We start from the raw sequence: 18411 nt of genomic DNA on the forward strand, positions 1-18411 counted from the left end.
TTGGAACATGTGTGGTATGCATTGTGCAATGCTGCGTCTGGAGGCCACTAAATGGTTTCCTTGCGTAGCTATTTTACAAGTTTATAAAGCTTCTTAGTGTTCCTGTGCAGGCAGCTCTGGATGGTCTTTTCATCCTCTTGATTGTAAGCCAAAGCAGATATTCTTGTTTCTGCCCCTTTTTTGAACTTCTCCAGAAGCCTTCCCTTTAACACAGGTGACAAACGTCTGCAGCTTGGTGGGGAGATGCTACTATGCTGTTGCTATTAGTGTACAGCATCAAATATTTTCTTAACAGTGCAGTCCTTAAAAGGTAGCGTCCTCCTTCAAAGGAGCACAGCGGAAGAGTGAGAAGTTTTATTATAGCCATTGATATGTCTTACTTTCTAAGCATATGGAGTAAATAGGACTATACGAAAGGCTTTTAAAAAGGTGGACAAACTGTGGGGAAGGAAGAACAATAAACTCCTGAATTCAATTAAGACTGTTTTACTTCTTTCTTGCACAGGTCAAAACTGGCTCGAAGACGCACGGGCCAGCTGAAGTACTGAGTCCATGTAATGTTCTCATCTGTTCTCCCTAACTCACCTGATGAAGTGTTACCTCTCATTTTCTCTTTGTGATTCTTGACAGTTTCTCTTGTATGTAATCCTGTGGCTTAACATCCCCTCCAGCCAGCACATTTTCTAGGTATCCTAACCCTACCTTGTTTCTTTTCACTTGTGCTGAGAATCCTACCAGTAGCATGTGACCAAACGAAAAGAGAAAAAAAGAAAAAAAAAAAAGGAAAAAAAGAAAAATCAAAAAAAGGAGTGATTATGCACGACTCTAAAAAGAAAAAAAAAGTTATTTATTTTTTTCTTATAACAATTGTTTTCCCATTCCAACTGACCTTTTGGTAACTGTCCCACTGTCCATTGTTGTCTGTCTAGACTGCTGCAGGTTTCTTATTCAATTTGTGACTTGGCAGTAGTCATTGGTTCCCTCAGGGCAAAGTTCTAATGCCAGGGAAAGAGAAATTCTTCTATACAGACGTTACCCAGCCAGGAATTGCAATAGCTCCTCAGGCTTTCTGGATCCAGCGCTAATTTAAACTCTGTTGAAAACTGACATTGGACAAATCTATCTGGGCAGACTGGATTTTGGACTTGGTGCAAGTTCTTGAGTTTCCAGGGTCCAAGAGGCATAAGCTGGAAAAGACAGGGAACAAAGCAAGAGGGCCTGGCTACAGTGATCTGCCTTTGAACTCTTGCTGTGGGGCTGCAGGTGAACAGCACTTGGCTTTAACTCTTTCCGAAAACATTAACACTCGCTCCTCTGAATTGGGCTGAGGAGATGGAACTGATGTGAACAAAAATAAACCACGTCACTGAAATCTTAGATATAATCCCTAAAGTTTCAGATGCTCAGCCTTGTATTTGACAGATGGAGAGTGTAACCGGAAAGCAGAGCAGTGTGCTGGTTCCCAGGAGCTCTCAGCACCTCTGCTGCTGGGCCTGACTCCTCAGTTCCTGGAGCAACAGTTCTCACCTCTTGGAAGATATTTGTGGTTGTCATCAGTGTGTTGGGACAGACTATGGCATCATTCTGAAAGGCTTCCCTTGTCCGTAATACCCCGATGACATCCCAGCTGTTCATGTGGAAAGCATCCTCTGTCTACAAAATACTTTCTAGACCCAGCACTTGCAGTATTCTCCAGGGAACAGCAGGATGCTTTCACTTCCTTTTGGAATAACTGTTGAATGTCTCCTAATTTCCCTGCTACAGTTTTCATCAGCTAAAACTCCCTAGTTTTTAACTTCCGAATTAATCCTTCCTGGAGGATGAATCAAGCAGACCCTGGTCCTGGTCAGTGGGTGTAGTGATTGGCTTCTTGGAGATCAGCTGGGTGGTGGTTGCTCTTGACCTACAGTGTAAGGTCTGGTGGCCAAAGTTTTGGTCCTTGCCTCAAGAAAGGAAAGCAGAATGAACTTCCTTTCTGAGAGGTGAAGTCATCTTTCTTGGTTGGATTTTCAGGGGGTTTGGGCGTGTGTTTGTTTCCTTTTACTGTGTGTCAGACGCTGTTCTGTATTTTCTTGACTTCCCTTGGGCACTGGCAGGGCCGGCTGTGGTCCTGGGGAACGGTCAGGAATTTCATCCTCTCAAGGGAGAGGGGTAAGGGTTTTGTTCCACTATTACACACCTAGGGAAGCTCCAGCTTGAGAAGATCCTTTTGATTGAGCACTCATCAGCAGGTCATGCCATGCGTTGGAAATTCTGCGGCCAAAAGTGTACATGGGACTGGCATCAGCTGAGCAATTTAGCGTTATGGGGTTTTCATTCCTCAGTGAAGTGCAATGCATAAGGAGACCTCCTAAAAGCGTGGCTGGCAAAGGAGCGGGGAGATGGAGTCTGACACTTGCCACGACCTGTCTTTATATATTTCAAGACAGTACTCAAGCTAAATCATTATCTCTTATGGTCCTCAGATTTATTTCAGAACTGGAAGCCAGAGTGAGGGGGCATCCTGGGGACCCAGGAGCAAAATATGGATGATTATTATTTTCTTTACTTTTGGTTTTGTCGTCTTTAATGGTGTGTGACTCTTAATACAGCGACGATATTCCTGTGTTATGCAATGGATGATAAAGCACTTGCAGTGTGTGGATCAGACAGGCTGCTCGTGCTGCCAGAGGGCTCCTCAAGCTGGAGCTAAGCCAGGCTCAAGAATTAGGTTCATTTTAAGCAGTAAGTTCTTGTTGCCATCACCACCGTTTATAATGAGAGCAGAACCAGCTTGAGGAGGTGTAGCAATTCAGGTGGTGGCACTTTGTGACACACTGACAGCATTTTATTTTTTATCTTTCTTTTTTTAACTAGAAGAAAACTAGTTTGCTAAGTCTTTGCTTTGGATAAGCCAGAAAATGAACCAAGGGGATGTAGGCTTTGCATAGAAACATGATTAAGGGATCTTCCTTTAAAAGCAGGAAGAGGCAGGCTTATTCTACACAGAGCTGGAAGCGTTACAGCTCTGTTGCGTAAATGTTACTCTTCTATCTAAAGACTCCAAGCAGCTTCTGGTGACTTGTTGTCTATGCGGATAACAGATCATCAGAAGACCATAATTCTATTTTTAAGCATCAGTATCTCTTAAAGCTGCATAATCTGTGACAAAATAGATCCTTGTGTGGAGTTCCAATGGGCATTACTATTTTGAGGTGTGACAAAGTCATACAGTTACGGTTTTTCAACTGTTATTGAAGCCTATGAGACATCGGTTTCTCTACTTAAAACTGGACTGAAATCAAGTTTTCTTTAAAAGGACAAAAAAGAAGGAAAAAAAAAGGATTTCTGTTCACTCTAAAGCTTTTTTGATCTAGCCCAACGTGTTAGAAATTTCTTTTTAGAAGCAGAACAAAAAGGGGGGAAATGTGCTAAGCTACCTTGTCTTGAGGCTGATGAACCTGCTGCTGGTTCTGCTGCGTGCGGGGTCCTGGGGTCGGGCAGCTCTGGGGACGCGGCTACGGGACACGGGGCGTCCTGCGGTGGGTCTGCCAGCCCACTGAGCATAACCACTCGTGGTGAACCCGACAGGCGTTCCTGGGAGAGAACGGCTGGGAAACTGCACGGTGGTTCGAGTTCTTACATTCCCCACTCAAAGGAAGGAGAAAATTATCATTTTTGTCCATCGAAACTCCTGTCGTTGGTGTTGGAGCCTCCTGGATATTTTAAAGCTAAACTAAACCTCCTATACTGTATTTTAAAAATGCACTTTAAGTACCTTTTTAAAGAAGATTCCTCTATTCCGGGATGCAGAAGGGAAGGGAATATTAGTTCCAGACCACTGAGAAAGGATTTTTTTTTATTGGTGAGTGTCTAATATTCCTTAAAACTGATAAGCAAGGTATTTCAAAGCAAAGACTTTCTGCTGCTTGTTATCTAATTTACAGGGATTTAATTTTATGTAATGTATTGTATATTTATACATCTGTAATTAATTGCACATTAGATAAGAAAGGATTAGCTTTGGTATAACACCCATTGGTACTATCCAATCAACTAACACTGCCTATGCATCTGCGTCTTTCTGGTTCTCTTGCACAACCTTAGCTCGTGGTAGTTTCTACTGTGGTGGGTGTTTCTGTTGCAGATGCAGCTGTTAACCTGCTGCTCGGAGGAAGGATTCTAGCGCTGCTCTGGAACGGTTTGCTGAATGTACTTTAAAATGGGTCTCTAACGTGTGTGTTGCATCTCTCCGTTGTGGTTAATAACCCCGATGTGTGGTCTGAACTGTACTGTATGTAGCAGGAATGTATTAATTTTGTGCTTCCTTGTTTAAAAACATCAGCCGTTCAAGGGCAGGATCGACTCTTTTTTTGTTGTTCAGAAGGCCATTTATGCGTTCTAAGTATTTGAGATCAAAACTAGTCCAACACTAACCAGATGGTTGTGTCCAACGTTATTTGTAACAGTTTTTAAATTAACAGGACCGGCTGTGTATTCAGAAAACTGAGGGTATGGAGGTCGTAAGTCTTGAATTCTTATTGTTGCCAAGTGAATGCTGATCCTGAGCAGCACTGACCTGCCTCCTGCTGGCCTTGAATCCAGGGACTGGGAGCAGAGGGAGCATCGAACCATCAGCACTTCCCAGGATCAGTTCTTAATTTTCCACTCTGCTTGTTCATACTTCGTGTGCAGTTGATCAAGGTTCTTCAATTTGGACATTACACATGCTGTTGCACTGAAATACATTATTTTTTTAAATTGCGGTCCCCATTTCCCTGTTTAATCTCTGTACACAAGGTATACAAGGTATATGCAGTATAAGTGGCCTTCTTGAACAAATCTCTTTGCAAACTGATTTCATCCCGGTGAAGGAGTGTATCAGCAACACTGTACATTAATTTCAGGTTTTCATTTTCTTATTTTATTTTGTAAATATATCCGATATTTGGAGCTTGAGTATACAAAATGTAAATATAGTTCATGTATTTGTACTAATTCTGATCCATTTGCTGTATAGCCTTAGGTGTGCAATGCAGATATCTAACTGTGTATGGTAACCTTGCACCACTGAATTGTTAGTGAACGAGGTGAAACAATAAAGGTACAACCAGTGCATTAGCAGATATAATGTGTGCTCCGTTTCTTATGATTTAACTACTAATATATTCATGACTTGTTTTCAAAACCTGTCCTGAACAAGCTTACGCTTTTGTGAAAAGAAATTTGTCTGTTCTTGAGCAAGATGAGAGGCTCTTCTCATCCTTCCTCATCCTTTTCCCTTCAATAAGTTACACAGCACTTTAAAGTAGATTTTTTTAAGCTTTCAAAAGATTCTTTTGCTTGAAAGATAAAATCAGGGTGTATAGTGCTGCTATACTTGCTTATCTGGGCCTGACTTAAAAATTACAGGAAGCATATGCAATGAAGCCACGGAAATGTAACAGCGAAGTCTGAGGCACCAGCTCTGTGGACAGAGATGTGCTGGGAGATCCCTGGGAATCCTCGTCTGGGTCTGAAAGTGCAGAGTTCTTTGTAGTTTTTAAAAGTCGTGATGAGGAAACCGGACAGGGCATTCGCAGAGCATTTAAGCCTCGCAGAAATGGGCCACCACTCGCTGTCAAACACCTTTTGTAACGGTAAAAAAGCTGCATGATGTTGAAATAGTTTTATCAGGCTGTGGGTGAGATCTGCTCTTTATCTGTAAAGGTTACCCTGGGTGTCTTGCTGCTTGATGTTACAGAGTCCTTATTTTTTTTTGTTAGGCACTTGAGTAGCCTGTTAACTTTTTCTGGTTGCTCTTCTGGCAGCTTATTTAATACTTCAGAGACGCCTTGAGCTGTTTCACTGATACCAGATTCAAAATAAGGACTGAAAGTTTGATGGGTCATTTTGCTGCCAGCCTTCATGTTTAAAATGTGACTTCAATGCAAAGTGAGCCTGCTTAGACTGTCAGTTTTTCTTGATGATGCACCCGACTGTCATGGAGCAAAGGTATGAACCCAGCTTGCTTAAACCTTCATTTTAAAGTCAGTGCTGCCCGAATTCTAGGACGCCTGGAGGACAAACTGATACCAGTGATCCCCGAGCTGAAGATGTTTCAACAGCTGCATTTAAGGCGATGAATCCTGTAAGTAAAGGATAGAAGGAATAAAGCGCTGTTGGCGGGCTGCGCGCTTTCCCGTGCCGCCCCTTTAAGGGGGCGTGGCGTCCCAACCATCGGCCCATGGGCGGGAGGCGGGGCTTGCCGGAAGAGCCAATGGGCGCGCTCCGCCCTATCCCGCCCCGCCCGCGCGGCTGAGGGCCGGGCGCGAGGCGCAGCCCCAGCCCCGGGAGACGCCGCCGGCCCTGCGCCCTCCGGCCCTGCGCCCTCCGCCGCCGCCATGGCCCAGTGAGTGCGGGTGGGACCGGGAGCGGGCCGGGACCTCGGCCTGGCCGCCTCCGGGGGTGGGGGGTAGCGCCGGAACCGTTTCGCGGTGGTGTGAGAGCCGGGGGTGCCCCTGCTCATGGGAAAGGCCTCACAGACCGTTAGCGGCGTGGGGGGGGGTGGGAGCCTTTCGAACCTCTCGGCTTTGCCGAGGAGTTTCCTGCCAAACGCGGCTTTTCAGCGGGTTAATGAGGGGGAAGCGGGTGTGTTCGTGCGGTCCCCGCTGCGGGTGTGTCCGGGAGGGTGAGGAGGGAGCGGACGGGCCTGGCGGGGCCGCGGCGTCACCGGCTGAGGGGCCGATGAGGAGGATGAGCCGGTTTGCTGAGAGACGCTGAGAAAATTCGGGAGCAGTCAGTTCTGGAGTTACGATTGTGAAGCAGGAAACTTGTTCCTGAATAGAAATATTAACAGTCTGGGTTTCTCTGTGTGCCACCCGCACTCTGGGTTAGACCGCCAGCAGAATTCCCCTTTTCGCACCCCAAATCTGAGACAGTTTGTGTTACAGAAGCAAAAAAAGCCCGGTGTAGTGATGTTGTAGCTCAGCATCTGTTCAGCGTGGAGCTGTGACGGAGCTGGATCTGTCGGTGACAGAACCTCTCGCTCTACTCCCTGCATCCCAGTGCAATGTGTTGTGTATCTGACTTTTTTTACTCATCTGGTTGGGAGGAAACCTTGGTGACTTGAAACACGTTGGTCTCTGCTCTGTCTGCGGGGCTGCCTGGGAGCCAGAAGGGTCTCCTGCTGTCATAACCAGCCAAATGAACCCAGAGCTTGTGCTGCAGCACTTGTTGGAAGGGGCTGGGCTGGCCCAGCAGTCGGCAAGATCAGAACAGCCTGACAGGGAGCACGGATACCAGTGTTAACGAGACTTACCTGGTGCTTCTCTGCTTCCACATTCCAGAGCTGATATTGCTTTGATTGGACTGGCTGTGATGGGCCAAAACCTTATTTTGAACATGAACGACCATGGCTTTGTGGTAAGTGAGAGAAAACGTTCAGAAAGGCTGACTTGCCAGCACTTGGGATTGGAGTTGAGCATTTTGTTTATTTAGTGTTTTGTGGGTTTTTTACCTTGTGATGGTCTAACGGGTGTTGTTTCCCCCATGTAGTTATAACCCAGGCTGCCCTTTATCCCCTTTCCAGAGAAAACCAGCAGTGCGTGCCTGTACTCAGCAAGCCACCTCATGTGTTAGCTATGTATGACTTTTCCCTGAAGTTTTTTTTGCACTTGGCCAATAATTGTGGGTTCCCAAGGCACTTGCAGAGACACGCTGCAGGTTCATCCCTGCTCTGTGTCTTTAGGGAAGGTGGAAGTGGAAGAGCACAAGATGTTGAACCTTGTGTATATAATTTGTGGTTTGAGCTCAAGTAACTGCTCTCTTGGCAGCTTTTATTAACGTGTTTTCTTTCTCCCCCAGGTTTGTGCGTTTAACAGGACGGTTTCTAAAGTGGATGATTTTCTGGCCAATGAGGCCAAGGGAACCAAAGTGATCGGTGCTCACAGCCTGGAAGAGATGGTCTCCAAGTTAAAGAAGCCCCGTCGCATTATCTTGCTGGTGAAGGCTGGAACTGCAGTGGATGACTTCATCAATAAATTGGTGAGGGAAACATTCTTTCTACCTGCGACTTCTTGCTGTCTTTTAGGGAAGTTTCCTCTCGAAGATCTCCATTATTTGTCATTAATGAGGTTTTGAATGCATGGATAAAACTAAAATGCCGATTTATTTCTGGCAGGTGCCATTGTTGGAGACCGGAGACATTATAATTGATGGTGGGAATTCTGAGTATCGAGATACCACGGTAAGCCTGTTTTCTGCCCAAAGTGGGTGAATAAAATACATATGATTCTTTTTAAAAAAAAAAGAAAATGAAACCTGCTTATGAGCAGGCTGTAACTATAGAAGTTTTGTTAGCATATCTGGGATGCTTACATTAAAATATCACATTCAAATTGGTACTTCTGAATCTTAGATGAGGTGCTGGTATTAGTCATTCTGCTTTGACATCCTGATCTTGGATAAGTGAATTAGCCACGCCAGAGTGAAAAACAGGTACTAAATGAGGATTAACACTTGGGGAGCTTGCAGCTTCCCTTAGGGATCTCAGCCTGTGCTCTTCCACTCGGAGGGAATCAGTTTCCGTTATGGTTGTCTGTGCTTGCACCTTCACTGCAGTGACCTCAGCAGCTCCACTTGGGCCTAATCTGCCTCCCCCACGTCTTTGCACACAGTGTGTATCACCTGACATTTAATTCTGAGCCTTTTCCAGCCTCAGTCCTGCCCTTTTCTATCCGGTGCTTATAAGGACTTTGTTTTCTCAGCACGTTTCTTTTGCAAGGATCCATGTCAAAGCGACAGGAAGTTTCCTAATGTTCATTGTGCTGTCTTATGTAGAAGCTTTCTCTGAGGTTGTCTTCTAGCATGTCTAAAGCAGAATCTAAAACCTATTTTTGTGTCTGAATTGCTAACCTTTGTTTGTAAGGCTCTGACATTGAAAGAAATTAAATAATGCTGCTCTGCTTTTTATTCCAGAGGCGTTGTAAGGAACTAAAGGAGAAGGGCATCTTATTTGTTGGAAGTGGCGTTAGTGGTGGAGAGGAGGGTGCCAGATATGGTCCTTCACTCATGCCAGGAGGAGCCAAAGAAGCCTGGTAAGCGTGAGCTGGTATATTCTCCAGAATGGTCTGCAACAATCGTCTTCTGTTCACAGTGAGAGCCGAGGGAGGAAAGGAGGAGGGCGTGGGTGTGGAGAGAACAAGTTACGTTGCCATTTCACTTCCTCAAGGCTCAAGATTTCTCAACCTAGCTGGGGTCATGGGGCAGTGCCGAGCTTTCATGGCAGGCGAAACAAAGGCAGGTTTTTTTCAAGGAATTCACAGGCAAAAGTAGCACTTACAGAAATCCGAAGGAGAAATGCGTGCTAGGGGAGGAAGGAATTTTGCTTAGATTTTAGAAAAGAACTTGACTATGATTTTTCTTTTTGGGTCCCATGCACTTGGAAGGCTGTTAACCATGAAACGGGCAGCAGCAGCAAACATCCCTGCACTGACAGGTGTTACTTAAGGAGGCTTCAGTATGTGTTTGTACTGAATACATGATTTCTTTTGCAAGTTTCTGCCATGCTGCCCTGCTGTTTTGTACTTCTGTTAGTGTGAAGGACTGGACATCAATGTTCATATTAGAATTTATCCCTGGTTGCCCATTCTCTCTGTAAATGTAGAAAGAAAAGGTGTGTCCGGGCTTTACCTGAGCATTAGAATCTCTTCAGTCCCTGTGCGTTTGCATTGGTGTTTTGTACCAATATCAACCTGTTCAAATTTGATGGCACAAAGTGAGAAACAGCGTAACAGTGGTCTGCTGTCTGATCATCTTTTTGCCATGAACAGCTCAGTAAAGACAGCTTCTATCTGCCATCTTACCTGGATTGGTCCCTGCCCTCCCTCACCCCAGGCTGCCTTTTGGCGGGTTACAGAAGGGTGCATCATACAGATGGATTTATATTTTGCTTGCAGTGTTTGTGTCTTCTGCCTGTCTGCTGAGGCATGTTATTTCTCCCCACAGGCCCCACATCAAGACCATATTTCAAAGCATTGCTGCTAAAGTGGGCTCTGGGGAACCTTGTTGTGACTGGGTAACTATTTATTTGATACTGACCTTGTGGTTCGATCTGTGCTCAGGTAGTTTGGTTGCTGAGTCTCATGTGTGTTTTTCCTTAATAAAACCAAAAACATTAGTGGTTGATTTTTTGACTGACTGTGTTCTATTCAAATCTGCCATCACTGGGAACTTATCCCATTCAGTGGAAAGACAAAGTTTTATGGCTGGTTTCTGTGCTGGGGGAGCTAAATGGATCTGTGACCCATGTGTTTTCAGTTAGCACTGGGCTTCCGTCCTTCCTTTGGGCAGAAGGAAGCCATGGGCAGGCATTAAACACTGCAAGTGGTGACGGCACTGTTGCTGATGGCATTTTTTGGTTTCTCCTGCCAGGTGGGAGATGAGGGCGCTGGACACTTTGTGAAGATGGTGCACAACGGGATTGAATATGGAGACATGCAGCTGATCTGTGAGGCCTATCACCTGATGAAAGACGTGCTGGGCATGGAGCACGACGAGATGTCCAAGGTGATCTGTAGTTTTTTGTCTCTTGCCCTGAGCTTCAAATGTGGTAGGGAGAAGCAAGCACGTACACCTGAATGGTTATAGAAATTGTCTAAACTCTCCCATTCTACAGTTGATTTCTCCCCAAGAAACACCTTCTTGTGCAGAGATCTGAATTACCTTGCCTGAACAAAGCCAGTAAAACATTGAGCATTATAATCAAGCAGGCAAATCTTGCAGAGACCTTGTTGAAGCAAGTCAATAAGTATGATGTGTCTTGAATGGGCAACTTGTTGATATAGCCTATAGAAAGTAAATCAATGTGTGTGTATATATATATATATGTATGTGTACACTTTTTTCCTCCTCTTGCAGGTATTTCAGGAATGGAATAAGACAGAGCTGGACTCTTTCCTGATTGAAATCACAGCCAATATTCTCAAATTCAAAGACAGCGATGGCAAGCACCTCCTCCCAAAGATCAAGGACAGCGCAGGCCAGAAGGGCACAGGGAAGTGGACGGCCATTTCTGCCCTGGAATACGGAGTCCCTGTCACACTCATAGGTAACTGCTTTTTCCATCTGGCCTCTTCTAGGCTTGAAAGAGTGTTTCTTGCTTGAGCTGTTAATATTCTCCTGTTCGGGGTTCTTGCAAAGATCAAGGGTGGAGGAGACTCTCCCTAATTAGTCTCTGCAGTGCCAGCAGAGCGCTGTTAGGTAATGAGGAGTCAACAGGGAAGTGTGTGCAATAGCCCGTGTGCAAACATTGTCCTTCTCAGGGCAGAGTGGGGGTGGTTTTACTGCAGGAGCGTGACTTGCAGACTTCTGCTTGTAAAAGCAGAGTCATGCTACTCCTGCTTTTCTTTGATTTTTCCCCCACGTTTTTCCTCCCTAGTGTAGAAGGAAGTTTTTGCAGAAATGGAGAGGAGCCAGTTCTGATTTTGATACGGTCTGTTAACCCTGCTGCCGGGAGGATCCAGGATCTCATGAAAGCATTACTGATTCATCTCTTTTTTTATTTTAACTCATGACTCACTTTAAAGGTGGAAGAAAAGTTCAATACAAAGACTAAAATAAACTTGATTGCTTTCATTCTGTCAGACCTGGGAAAGGATTTTTTTTCACCATTTAACAATATCATCTTCAATTGCAAATAAGTACAGCTTAAAACAACATGATTAAGAATTGCCTGAGTCAGATCAAGAGATTGGCGTTCAGGCTTTGTCTGTAGGAGCTAAGATATTGCTTGGCTAAGTCCTTAGCCCTGGCAAATAACATTTAGTAACCTGCTTAGTGATGTTATAAAACTTTCTTGTGGGCTTCTGAATGCCAGTGTTGTGGGGGCACCAGATTTGTAAAACTTATTTCCCCTTACAAGTTAACCTGCTGATTTATTCTTGACTTTAATTGCTCTTATTTTGCATGTATTTCAAAGCACATCTAGTTAATGTGTGTTGGCATTTATGCAAGAGCTTTTTATCTTCAAAGCATGATACAATAATTAGTGAAGTCTTCATCCTTGCGTGTCCCTGGACTGCAGTGCAACACTGTCTGTCTTTTATAGACAGGAAGAAATTTTAAAGTAGGTTCTTAAAATTAGGTTCCAAAACTAAGCTGGTGATGGTTCCTGAGGATGAATTTTCATGTGGGTAACTTGTGGCTTTTTTTTCTTAAACACTTGAAAGCTGTATCAGTCAGTATTTACCTCGTGGTTACACTGACTGGCGGTTTGGTCCCTCAGTAATGCTGTTGAAATAATTCATTTGTAGACCTCTCTTCCCGTGTGACTGTTGTGCTGTGCATGTGGCTCAGCATTCAGCGACACACTCACTGTGTGCTTGAGGACAGGTGTCTCAGACCTTAACAGCAATGCTGAGCTTTCTAATCTTCTGCCCTTTCCTACCCGGCTGAAAGGTGAAGCTGTGTTTGCACGGTGCCTGTCGTCCCTCAAGGAGGAGAGAGTACAGGCCAGTAAGCTGCTGAGTGGCCCCGAAGTGACTCCGTTTGGTGGGAACAAGAAGGCCTTTCTGGAGGACATACGTAAGGTGAGTCCTTGTGCTTGCCAGAGTGCACAGCAGAGCAGGGTTTGGATGCTGTAAACCCTGGCAAGTGGCTCTTGTGCAACATTTCCTGCTTTCAGCCATCCCATTGTGCATTGTCTAGTGCTGTCCACAAAGCATAATGGGATCAATTCCTTTCCTGACAAAAGAACAGTCCTGAAGGAATTCAAGTCTAAACCACAGTGGGCAGTGACAACTATAGCTGGGGTGCAGAGGACATAATTCATGCACAGGAGCTTGCTTTTTCATCCCTCAACACTCCCATCTTTACAATTGGGATAACAGCTCTTGATCCCTCCCTGAGAACAAATTTTCCAACAATTGGAATTGGAATTTTAGTTCTCAGATAGGTGCAGTATGGCTACTCTACTCAAACCTGGTGAGATGTGGACTAAACAGAGCATGTAGGCCGTGAAGTTTCTCGTTCAACTTTGTGGGACTTCACTTGGAATGTGATTTTTGTTTTTTAGGCCCTGTATGCATCCAAGATCATCTCCTATGCTCAAGGCTTCATGCTGCTGAGACAAGCAGCCAAAGAATTTGGCTGGACGCTGAATTATGGTGGCATCGCACTGATGTGGCGGGGAGGCTGCATCATCAGAAGGTAATTAAGATGAGGAGGTAATTGCTGAGTGGAGAAGCGCAGGCAATTTTATATATGTGGTGCTAGGCTGGCAAGCCTAGAGATTTTATTGGAAAATCCATGGAGTTAATCTGCTGATAAAACACTGAGAGGCTGTTTCTGCAGACAGCACTGCACATTACCAGATTAAGCCAATTTTCTGGTGGCTTAACTGTTGCAGATTTTCTTCAGTCTTTGTTTTGTTTGCATCTTTCTCAATGTTTGGAATTTGAGTCCTGCTGAGGCAAATTTTGGCACTCTAAGTTTTGGATTCTGGGCCTTTGGTGGAAGCTGTGAAATTTTATTCTTGGTTTACATGTGTTCTGCCTAGTGTGTTCCTGGGAAAGATCAAAGATGCTTTTGATCGAAACCCTGACCTCCAGAATTTGCTGTTGGATGATTTCTTTAAGACAGCTGTTGAAAACTGTCAGGTGAGTTTCCAAGGAAGGAACAGCATAAAACCAATAGTTTACAGTCTGGACTTACTTTAGCTTCTTTCCCAGGAGTTACCTCGCAAGTATATTCAGACTGAACATTGAAAAGGTAGAGAACATCCTCGAAACCTATTTATACAGCATCCTTAATCCCAAAGGTGTTGTGTAATGTCGCAAGGTGTATTGGTACCATCAACGTAAAAGATAATACAGGAGCAAAGAAACATACGGTCCTTGTTGTGTCATGGCTCTTTGACACTAGCCAAGCTACTCTTAGAAACTTACGGTTTCCATTTTAGTATTACAGAAGAGCCTTTGGCAGAAATGTAGCAATTCAGACAAAACACTGTATCAGGAAAAAATGTCTGGCCTGTGTGAACATTCTCATCCCTGCTCTGTATCTTGTGCCTGCTGCGCACTTGGATTTCAGTTGCACAGTGTAAAGCTCTGTTACCATTGTTTGCAGTAGCACCAAAATAACAGCGTTTGTTCGTTAGACCTGCGTCTGTCCAAACAGTGTCCTGATTTGGATGGAGTTGACAGGCAGAACTAAAACCAGATTATATGACCAACAAAGAAGTCATATTATCATTAATAATTCTTTTAGCTGCAGCTGAATATTCCGTGCAGGTTAAAAAATCAGCTGTACAGTTGCCGTGAGGATTATCCACATCTGTTAGAAGTGTTGTGCTGACCCCGTATGCCCTTGGGCAGGCATTGTACTGTGCTTGGTTAGAGGCCCTCAAAGTGCCTCAGTGTTTGCTCAGTATGTTCCCTGCTATGTGCACGCTTTTGGGATGCACCGATGATGTGAAACAACAGCATCCTTGCTGGAGGCTGGGGGTTTATCGCGTGTGAAGTGTATGTCTGCACTTTTATTGTTCTGTTTGTTAACTCTTATCTTACCTGCCAGTAATTTGGATTATGTAAATTATGTAAAATCAGGAATCTGCTGCTGCGTTTGCTCAGGCTTGGTCATAGATTTCCTATAGCATGAAATAGCACATGTGGTTATACTAGAATAGTTCATACACCTGCACATACCTCCAAGCAAGCACTGAGTAGTTTATTTCTTTTTCTCCTTGCCTCTTTTCCTCTCTCCCAGGACTCCTGGCGACGTGTAATCAGCACTGGAGTACAGATTGGGATCCCTATGCCCTGCTTCACCACAGCGCTTTCTTTTTACGACGGATACAGGCACGAAGTATTACCAGCTAACCTGATTCAGGTATTGTTATCTAAACACTGGTCTAGAGGCCATGATGGCACTAATCACTCCAGCAATGTGAAGATAAAGGCACAGATTGCCCAATATAATTGTGTTAAACCTGAAATTCATGGCAACAAAATACTATGACATGTCTGGATGAAGAACACCAGAGGTATAATGGTGCCCAGCATGTGTTCGTGTTCCATCTGTGAACCAAGGGTAATTATGTCTTTGAATCAAAACACATCATAAAGCATCTTTGAATGTTTGGAGGTATGTAGGTGCTTGTTTTTTAGATCAGTGCCTAGCAGAAATAATACCCTTGTCTTTCTACAGAACTATCAATTACTAGAAATTAGAAAATGTTTCATTGCAGTGATTTCGTTGATAATGAAAATATAACTTTGAATGTTAGAATACGAGAGTCAGACCTTATTTCTAGTATTCCTGTAGCCAAGTATCAGCAGGTGCAACTTCTAGTACTTGTGTGGCTGTGTTATTCACGTGTCTATTTTGTGTGTGTGTGTTCTTGTTGTAGGCTCAGCGCGATTACTTTGGTGCACATACATATGAATTATTATCGAAGCCAGGCGTGTTTATCCATACAAACTGGACAGGCCATGGAGGAAACGTGTCCTCTTCTGCCTACAACGTCTAATGGAAGTATTTCCTCTGGAAGCCAAGATACTGTAGATCTGATACTCCTAGAATACCACTTTTTACTGTACTGTGCTAGAATTTGTGTTTTGACACTTTTGTAATAACTCGTGGGTATATTTCATATATATATATATATATAATGTAAGAAAGCTAAATAAACTTGCTTATGAAGGCATTGAGGTGGTTTTTTTCCACTGCTTAAGCCAAAACTGGATAAAATATCTTTGTGCAGTTTTTGATAGAATACACTTTAAAACGATAATATTTTTGTTGTATTATAATGCACAGACTCCTAGGGATCAATATAGAGGTGGCTGCATTTCAGTAATTGCTGAGGTGGAGAATGGCAGGCAGCACAGTAACGCTACACAGGATTCCAGGGAGGTAAAGGCCCGTTTTTTTTGGTTGGCATTGTTTATTGTAACAGGCAGTGGCTTGGTTCTGGAGGATGAATTCCCGGCTGTTCTCACACGGTGAAGCCCTTTGTTTTCCTGACGGGGACAAAAGCTTCACACGCCCCGTTCGGCGTCAAGGCGAGGGAGCAGGGCCTGGCTCCCCGGGTAAGGCCTCGGGCTGAGGTACGGGCTCTGCCGGGGCCGCGGGGGAGGCCTCGGGCTGAGGTACCGGCGCTCCCCGCGCTGCGCCCGCCCCGGCCCCGCCCCGGCCCCGCCTCAGCCCCGCCCGCCGCGCTGGGCGGGAAAGGCGGCCGGGCCGCTGAGGGCCGCGCTATGGCGGCGGAGGATGAGGAGCGGTTGCTGCTCGCCCAGGTACGACGGGGCGCCCGCCTCCTGCCCGGCCCCGCAGTCCCGGCCCCGCAGCCCCGGCCCCGCAGCCCCGGCCCCGCTCCCACCGAACCCGGGCTGGTCCCCAGCGCCACCCGGGGAGGGCCCGGCCGGGACAAGATGGAACCCGGGGTGGGTGTGGGACTGTAAGCGGTCGCTTATGTTGCGTCCTTTTAAATAATTTACACAAGAGTGTGTGCAGAGAGCTGACCCATCGCTGCTCTGGATCCTTGCAGAGGCTGAAGGCCGCGGTTCACTACACGGTTGGCTGCCTGTGTGAGGAGGTTGCGGAAGACAAAGACGTGCAGTTCAGCAAACAAACCATTGCGGCTATTTCAGAGATCACCTTCAGGCAGTGTGGTACGCAAGTTTGCATATTATCTGTTTTATCCAAGAGCTATTGCTGGAGAAGTGGTGCTTTAAAAATAATATTACTGGAATTAGGTATCACTAATGCATCATTTCTTGCATTACATTTTTAAAGTACAAGAAATAGTGATTCTGATTTTCAGAGCTGGTAAATGCATTTAAAGGCATGTGGAAATACTGTGTGGGCCGCCTGCCTGTGCAGAGTGGCACATGAAACAAGTTACGGTCACTTCTCCTGGCTAACTTGGATCATCTGCAGTTTCGCCATTGTAACAGCTAGAACTGTATTGTACATCTCTTCTGACTCGGTTACTGGTTTGAAATATGTGGTGTCTTTGTTTTCTCCAGAGAACTTTGCAAAAGACCTCGAAATGTTTGCCAGGTGGGTACTGGAACACTTGACTGTTACAAAGGCTTCCTTTGCTTGTGTTCAGCTCCAGTAAGTATGTAAACTTTAAAATGTGTCTTGTAATTTACAGGATTCTATTGGTTCATTAAATAGTGGCTGGGAAGTTAGGAAATAGATATTCCCCTGTAGGTTCTTCCTGATCTTGGAAGTTCATTTATATGGTATAATTCATTGTTCATATTAATGACTGTAGGATATAATTGTCAAATGTATTAATACATAACAGCACTGGAAGGTTTGGGAGTGACAGATGCTTATTAGCATCTGAATTAGATGCTGTATGGCCTCTTACAACCAATGGTGGCAAACACATTAAGCGATATTTTTATGTTTTATGCAGGCATGCAAAACGAAGCACAGTCACTACAGAAGATGTGAAGCTCTTGGCTAGAAGGAGCAATTCTTTGGTGAGATTCACTGTATTTTCTGTCTCACAATATGCTTAAACCAATTGGTTAATTCCTACGAGCGGCTGAGTGACGGCTATAGATGATGAAGCAACAGTTGCTTAAGCAATTTCAGTGGCTTATAGATGATGGATGGGTACAATCCAGGGATATTCTAATTTTCACCTCATTTTCCCTCACGACACTGTGCCTCACTGTGGGAACACATCTGATTGCAATTCAGCAACAGGGCTGCCGAGGTTCCAAGTACAAAAGTGCAATAAACAGACGAATTACAGCATTGTCAATCTCAGAAGTAAATCACTTGGGTGTTTTCTCAGTAGATGACTGATGAGTTTATTGTTCTCAGCTAAAGTATATCACCCAGAAGAGTGAAGAGCTCGCATCAAGTAACAAGGAGCAAAAGGAGAAGAAGAAAAAGAAGTCCCGTGCAGCTAAGGGAGGGAGAACATCTGGGGAACAAGAAACAGCCGTGACTGAAAGTGAAGATTCCAACATGGCATAATTTACCTATCAAGTAACGTCTCTGGTCATTTTCTCTTACTACCCTGGAGGAACCAAAGTTAGCAATAGTAATGAATTCTTAGGTTTCTAGGTGAACGTGATTAGTTGGATTTTTTTGTTCCAAAACCTAAAGGTCAGAACCCAGTAAAGTTTACAGCCAAAATGCCTTAATTGCTCACAAAAAGGTATCTGTTATTAAAATCCTTTAAATAAAGAGTTTAATGCAGAACATTCTCACTGACCATAATACCTTAGTATGTGCAACTCCTTCCATGTTGCTCCTTGGTTTCTCCAGTAATTGTTTTACTTCCTCCTTGCTTCCACTTTTGATACTTTTGCTTGGGTATTTTGAGTATGTTATTTTTGTTTTAATAGCCCTATTTTTGTTTTAATAGCCATATCTCCCACTTGTTGTCTTGACAGTTGAAACACTGAGCTTGAGAAAGGCAAA

At 44.5% G+C, this 18411-nt stretch overlaps 3 protein-coding genes across 17 annotated transcripts in view; all 3 read left to right on the forward strand.

The window, feature by feature from the left end:
• KIF1B (kinesin family member 1B) overlaps positions 1-5110 on the forward strand; it is a 74484-nt gene extending 69374 nt beyond the window's left edge. For all 13 annotated transcript variants that reach the window (XM_071798599.1, XM_071798602.1, XM_071798601.1 and 10 more), the window contains one exon: positions 506-5110. In XM_071798599.1, coding sequence (XP_071654700.1) covers positions 506-548 — 43 coding nt within the window. In that variant the 3' untranslated portion in view covers positions 549-5110. The remainder of the gene's footprint in view (positions 1-505) is intronic.
• Positions 5111-6253: 1143 nt separating this feature from the next.
• On the forward strand, positions 6254-15664 carry PGD (phosphogluconate dehydrogenase). Of its 2 annotated transcripts, XM_065855241.2 has the most exons (13): positions 6254-6370; positions 7308-7383; positions 7825-8004; positions 8141-8206; positions 8938-9056; positions 9967-10036; positions 10393-10527; positions 10879-11068; positions 12418-12548; positions 13034-13167; positions 13517-13616; positions 14725-14847; positions 15368-15664. In XM_065855241.2, the coding sequence occupies exons 1-13, from the start codon at positions 6363-6365 to the stop codon at positions 15485-15487; spliced, it is 1452 nt and encodes a 483-aa protein (XP_065711313.1). In that variant the 5' UTR covers positions 6254-6362; the 3' UTR covers positions 15488-15664. The 2 variants fall into 2 exon arrangements, with proteins under 2 accessions (XP_065711313.1, XP_065711312.1); XM_065855240.2 differs by lacking the exon at positions 7308-7383 and having other exon boundaries at positions 6269-6370.
• Positions 15665-16151: 487 nt separating this feature from the next.
• Positions 16152-18207, forward strand: CENPS (centromere protein S). Of its 2 annotated transcripts, none has more exons than XM_065855242.2 (5): positions 16152-16256; positions 16508-16631; positions 16989-17079; positions 17390-17456; positions 17806-18207. In XM_065855242.2, the coding sequence occupies exons 1-5, from the start codon at positions 16218-16220 to the stop codon at positions 17959-17961; spliced, it is 477 nt and encodes a 158-aa protein (XP_065711314.2). In that variant the 5' UTR covers positions 16152-16217; the 3' UTR covers positions 17962-18207. The 2 variants fall into 2 exon arrangements, with proteins under 2 accessions (XP_065711314.2, XP_065711315.2); XM_065855243.2 differs by having other exon boundaries at positions 16989-17022.
• Positions 18208-18411: the final 204 nt, after the last annotated feature.

Source organism: Patagioenas fasciata, chromosome 23 (genome assembly GCF_037038585.1).
Source record: "Patagioenas fasciata isolate bPatFas1 chromosome 23, bPatFas1.hap1, whole genome shotgun sequence".
Taxonomy (NCBI): domain Eukaryota; kingdom Metazoa; phylum Chordata; class Aves; order Columbiformes; family Columbidae; genus Patagioenas; species Patagioenas fasciata.

What these genes read in the sequence shown, in the direction of transcription:
- PGD (XM_065855241.2), top strand. An exon ending in TTCTGGAGGACATACGTAAG is followed by an intron (nt 12,549 to 13,033) that starts GTGAGTCCTTGT and finishes TTTGTTTTTTAG; the next exon opens with GCCCTGTATGCATCCAAGAT. An exon ending in GGAGGCTGCATCATCAGAAG is followed by an intron (nt 13,168 to 13,516) that starts GTAATTAAGATG and finishes TGTTCTGCCTAG; the next exon opens with TGTGTTCCTGGGAAAGATCA.
- CENPS (XM_065855242.2), top strand. Translation starts at nt 16,218, where the DNA reads ATGGCGGCGGAGGATGAGGAGCGGTTGCTGCTCGCCCAG. An exon ending in AGCGGTTGCTGCTCGCCCAG is followed by an intron (nt 16,257 to 16,507) that starts GTACGACGGGGC and finishes GGATCCTTGCAG; the next exon opens with AGGCTGAAGGCCGCGGTTCA. An exon ending in TTTGCTTGTGTTCAGCTCCA is followed by an intron (nt 17,080 to 17,389) that starts GTAAGTATGTAA and finishes TGTTTTATGCAG; the next exon opens with GCATGCAAAACGAAGCACAG.